The 6,113-nt window shown below is 30.8% G+C and overlaps 1 protein-coding gene across 9 annotated transcripts in view; it reads right to left on the minus strand.

Annotated features, from left to right (window-relative positions):
• Window positions 1-3,731: 3,731 nt before the first annotated feature.
• Window positions 3,732-6,113, minus strand: part of path (pathetic) — a 196,672-nt gene continuing 194,290 nt past the window's right edge. For all 9 annotated transcript variants that reach the window (XM_067051323.1, XM_067051325.1, XM_067051324.1 and 6 more), the window contains one exon: window positions 3,732-5,535. In XM_067051323.1, the coding sequence (XP_066907424.1) occupies window positions 5,198-5,535 (338 nt within the window). In that variant the 3' untranslated portion in view covers window positions 3,732-5,197. The remainder of the gene's footprint in view (window positions 5,536-6,113) is intronic.

Raw genomic sequence — 6,113 nt, forward strand, 5'->3', positions numbered from 1 at the left:
AAGTATTAGTGCTTGTTTATCGCAGTTTGTGAACTTGTATTTAGGAACAAAAATATAAGCAGCTTTTATTATCAAATAGGATCCAGAACTCACCAGTTAAAAATTATTTTTATATTTTTTATTTTTTTTTTTTTTTTTACTTTTATCATGCCATAGGCGTTGATGACCAGAGGGTTTTACGCCTTTAAGCAACAATCAACAACAACAACAAAATTAAAGGGCTCTTCTGACTATAAACTTTAATGAAACTTTTTAAAAATCACTCTTGGACATTTTGAACATAACGACTGATATAAAAATAATCCTTAAAAAATGAACTAATTAGTAAAGACATTTATAAAAAAACATAAATCAATAACGCCAGATTATTGATTGACCGTGTGTCTAGATGAATGGAATATGGTCCGGGTGGGGGGGTTTTAAAAAAACTTTAATAGTAAATGGGTATCCTATTTTTATTGAGCCAACGTTTCGCCCCACGTTGCAGAGCTTCGTCAGGGCTAAAAAAGATACAAACACTTTACATAGTTACAAAAAAAGAAAAAAACATAAGTGGAAAATAACGGGTAAATAACCTATACAATGAAAATTAAAATTTAATAAGAAAAATTAAAGGTTGTAAACAGTAAATGAAAAGGGTAATAGTAACAGATAGATAATAGATAAAATAAGAGAAGAAATATTAAAGAAAGCACAAATTAAGAGATGAAAAAAGAAAAGAATAAATTCAAATGATGAGACAGAATTCATACCTGTTTTGACGGAAGTCAGTCAACAGTAAACCGAAGACGAGGGTGGTAGGAGTTAAAGGCAGATAGGATCTCGGGGATTCTGTCAGGATTGAGGACAAGGAAGAGATCCTCCACGTACTTTTTAATGAAAATTATGTCTTGTGAGAAGAGAGGTATTATGGAGTCGAGAAGGTCATTAAGAACAATATTAGAGATATCTGGAGCAAGGCAGTTCCCCATCGCAAGTCCGCTAATTTGGTGGCAAAATTTATCGTGAAAAGTCAGGTAACCAGAATTACAGCAAAGTTCTAAAACAGAAAGAAATCAGGTGAGGTTAAGCGTGGTATGAGGTTGAATTATAGTCCAGTTCTTCTCTACGATATGAAGGGCTTTGTCAATGGGGATGTTAGTAAAAAGGCTTTCGGCATCAAAGGAAGTTAAGATAAAGTTGTCAGGTATGTTGAAGGATTTTAATAGTTCTTTAAGGTGGAAGGAATTACGGATATCATAAGAGTTATTGTGACTGAGGATTTGAACGGCAGGAAGAAGAAATTTACTAAGTTTAAAAGAGGGAGCGTTGATATTAGAAATGATGGTGCGAAGGGGGTTACCATGTCAATGGATTTTTGGGAGTCCGTATAAGCGGGGGGCTAAAGAATTATAAGAAATGAGGTTAAGGTAGGTGGAGCCGTTAATCTGTTTGGTTTCAAGAAGATTCCTTAGGAGTGAGTTGAACTGAAGCATAAGTGAGCGAGTTGAGTCTCGAGTGGTAGGTTGGTAGTAGTGTCTGACAGAAGGATGTTAATTTTGTCAACATACTCAGATTTGTCCATAACCACAGTCGAGTTACCTTTGTCAGCTTTAGTGATTATAAGTTGGTCGTTAGATTTGATAAAGGAGCGGGTGAAAGAAAGGTCTTTGAAAAATAAGGTAGAAAAAATGGAAGAACGGAGTGGGGGGGTGTTGAAGTTGATTGGAAATAATGTTACAAATACGCATACGAGAAAGCTCCCTGTTTTCTTCAGAAATACTAAAAAGATCGTCTCGATAAATAAATTCTAAATCGGTAATTAGAGAAGGTATAAGGTGAGAAACATTTGAAGGAGGTGTAGAGAAATTAGGGCCTAAACTTAAAATATTGACGTCATTGGGGGGTATAGTGGTGGAAAATATATTATGGACCCATATATATTTTTTTTCTCAACACCCTTATCACCAAATTATTAATGTTGCTTTTCTTTTTCTGACCCTCAATTCCACCAGACCAACATACAATGTATAAAACAGATCCTATTTAACAACAATTTCCCTCTGAAAATTACTAATAAACTACTGGATTCTTACATTAACCATCTTACTCCAATCCCTCCTATCCTCAACTCTTCTCAACCCACTCCACCCCTTTTTCAGTACAGGTCCCTTCCGTATATCCCCATTCTTTCTGATAAAATTCAAAAATCTTTAAGATCCACTATTTCCACCCTACGTCTTGGCTTGAAGTCTCACAACAAAATTTCCTATCTTTTTTCCAAATTGAATGACCCAATTCCTTTCTTACACCATTCCAATGTAGTTTGCTGGATACCCTGTTCAACCTCATGTTGCAGTTCCTTCTATATCGGCGAAACTAAATACCAACTTAAGAACCGTATTTCCCAGCACAAAACTTCCATCAACTCCTGTAATCCACTTGCATCTAAATTATCAGAACATGCATTAAACCTGAATCATACTTTTAATTTCGACAATCTTTCCATTCTTTCCACTGTCCCCAACCACACCAAACATCTCATCTCGGAGTCCATTTGCATAAATTTAACTGAGAATTCCGTCAATCATAAAGTTGATAAAGACTGCATTTCCCTTACATATCGACACATTTTGAACATAATAAAACCCTCATAATACTTCTTATCACTTTGCTCTGCATTTCAGAAGCCCACTTTCTTGTCATATCTTTTATTCTTGTTTCTCAAAATTCTCACCACTTATTTAATTATTTTTATATTTACTATCCTTCCTGTTTTATTTATATTCATGTATCTTATCTTTTAACTTATATTCATGTGTTACCTTCTTAAGTGTACTTATATTAATTACTTTATTATTAATTTTCTATTGTAATTTACATTTCTCTGTATCCCCACTCATTTGGTATATTGTCTTTCTTAATCACTTGTATTATATCACATATTGTATCCCATTATTTGATACTTTATTTCTTCTTTGTTGTTCTATCTTTGAGTTTTATAATTTTGTAAATATCTCTTCTCCCCCTCTATTATGTATATTACCATTTATTGTTTACCTAATTTAATTTTTTTTTTTTTAAATGTTTACTTTAAAATTATTTTCATTATTGTATCGTGCTTAACAGCCATCCCCACTCCTCCCAATACAAGCTCACGGCTCACAACACAACGGCTCACCCTGACTTTGACTTCCGTTAAAACAGGTATGAATTCTGTCTCATCATTTGATTTTATCTCTTAATTTGTACTTTCTGTAATATTTCTTCCCTTATTTTATCTCTTTATCTATCTGTTACTATTACCCTTTTCATTTACTGTTTACAACCTTTAATTTTTCTTATTAAATTTTACTTTTTATTGCATACCCCTGTTATTTTCCACTTATGTTTTTTTTTTTTTTTTTTGTAACTGTGTCAAGTGTTTGTATCTTTTTTAGCCCTGACGAAGCCCTGCAACGTGGGGCGAAACGTTGGCTCAATAAAAATAGTATACCCATTTACTATTTGAGTTTTTTTGACCGCACCCGGACCACATTCCATTCATAAATACATAACCAAAGACATAATTAGAGGAGTAAAAAAGAGAAAATTTCCATCCTTCAATATTAATCTCTGTTCAATCTTGGATTATTTACTAAACTACCCTATATTAAACTGTAATTAGTGAATTAAGTCAAAATTAAAATTAAATCTTGTCATATATCTTTATCATATTTTATAGCTAGAGGGGATATAAATAAAGAACAACATTATAATCAAAAGGTTTATTAATAAAATAAATTACAGAGGTGTTTGGATAATTTCCTTCGGCCTGGAAGGATTCAAACAAACTCATGAATTTTTTAAATAATTTCATTTAGGTTTCAATTTTTTTTTTCTAACGGCATCCTCATTAACAATGGACAGACAGAAAAGAAAAATTCTTTCAAATTATTTGTACAATTTTCTCAAATATCGCCTCATAAGAGTTCCATTTCATTTTTAACACAATTTATTTACAATCATACTCTCACCTAAATACAAATACATATTTACAATGTTATTAACTAGATGCCTTTCTCAATAGTACAAAAAAATTAAATTAAGAAAACAATTTAATGAAGTTAAAACAAAACACTTGATAAAACAATGATTTATTGTTAAGTTTTATCACAAGGCCTAAATCTTAAAACTAGAATAATATGAGTAATATTAAATTTACAACAATATAAAAATAAACTAGACTGGAAATAATCTATAATGTACAATGTTATACATATTCAAAAAATTATATAATAAAAAAAATATATTAAACAAATCTCTGTAATTAAATAACATAAAAAATACTAATTTTTTGACATGATTCCATAAGTTATTCATTATATTTCATTTTGTGATTTCAAATAACATTGACAACATAATAACTTCAAATAATTAACAAAAGATTTTAGCCAATATGCTGATAATGTAATTTAAGATACCGCAAATCTTTTGTGTCTTTTCTTTCAGCCTGATATACTGGAACTAATATTTTGTTTGTTTTATTATTATTTTTTAACATGTAATTGAAGAATAACAACTTCTGTATGTGAATGTTTTAAAAGATCTCCTTTCTCTACAAAACACTGAAATTTAAATGCTTTCCTATTTTTAGTTCCATTCGTATAAAATAAACAAATTATTAGCTTTAATGCTTTGTATTGTTCTATAAATCAGGAACAATGGCTTGAGATCACTTGAAAGATGAATTCTTTGACTTTATTAGAATCATTCTTAAACCAAAATTTATATGATAAAAATGATGAAATACTAAATAATTAGTATAACTTAAAGAAACAGCATAAGATAACCAAGAGTAATTTTTAGTTGGTTGAGTGTAATATACTTACACCTACTTTTATTCTTAATTATAGTTCCAAAAGAATGATTTATTTTTTCTATCATGATTAAAATATACTTGCGAAAAAACACCTTATTTCACAATTATATATATATATATAAAAAAAAATTAATGTCAATGATAAAAATAATAAATAAATACAGTGGAATGAGTTAACAGGTGTTTTTTTTTCTATGAAATAAGATAAGGCACATTGCTAAAACTTTGCAAATCAATATGTCTTTCTCATATATTGCCATTTAGTTGAATTCTTAAAACAAGAAAAGGCACTCTAAGTGGCAAGCAGGAAATATTTTAATCCCTGAATTGCATAATATCTAATGGTGAATTGCCTAGTTAAAGAGGAGCTGCGGTGCCGAGTAGAGTTGCATTCCCAACGATTGGTACAACTGGTTCCTCAACATATGGAGGAATTGGAAGATCTGGAGTTTCACCACTGTACTCCTTAATAATATCAAGTATACTGGTGTAAGAACCAAATACAAGAGCCAGAACTCCAAATATAAGGATCAAAATGTTTTTCCAGACCACCCAGTTACCAGGGCCAAATCCTACATCCCAGTATACAATAAATTCAATAAATACTGGTATGATAAGTCCAAGAAATGCGAAGCAAAGAGCACCGATCAAACCCAGAAATGGTCCAATGGTAGGAACAGCTACAGCCAACAGCACTAGAACAAAATAATATAAATGAAAAGAGTTTTACTATATATTTTTGAAATCTAAATAATTTAAATCATTCATGTTTCGCATTTATTAGATTGTATTGACACCTAATAAAGGTTTTTAGTTACACCTGAGGAATATTCTTACATCAGAATGATCTTTAATGCTTAAAGAAATCCAAATGAATTTTATTTGTCTTGATTACCAATACAATGGATTTTCAAGTGGCTTAGATCTGGGATGTGTGATGATCACTCTAACATTACATTGAGTCTACATCAAAGGTATCAAGAAAAAGTTTATATAAAATGTATCTTGTGTAGAAAAATTAAAGCTTGAGGAAATGATTAGGAGTCATGATTTTTTTATTTTATTAAGAAATTAACAGTCATGCAGCCACTAGCCATTGCTGATATGAATATGGTAAGAACCTCATTCATTGACCAATTCTATCAATGAACCTCAATTCATTCAACCATTAGCCATTGCTGATACTAATATGATAAGAACCTCAACAACAACTTAACTTAGCAATTAATGATGGGCATGGTCAAAAACCAATGCACATTACACACACACACAT

The sequence above is a fragment of the Halyomorpha halys genome, unplaced genomic scaffold, assembly GCF_000696795.3.
Source record: "Halyomorpha halys isolate HHAL.00 unplaced genomic scaffold, Hhal_1.1 Scaffold469.1, whole genome shotgun sequence".
NCBI lineage: Eukaryota > Metazoa > Arthropoda > Insecta > Hemiptera > Pentatomidae > Halyomorpha > Halyomorpha halys.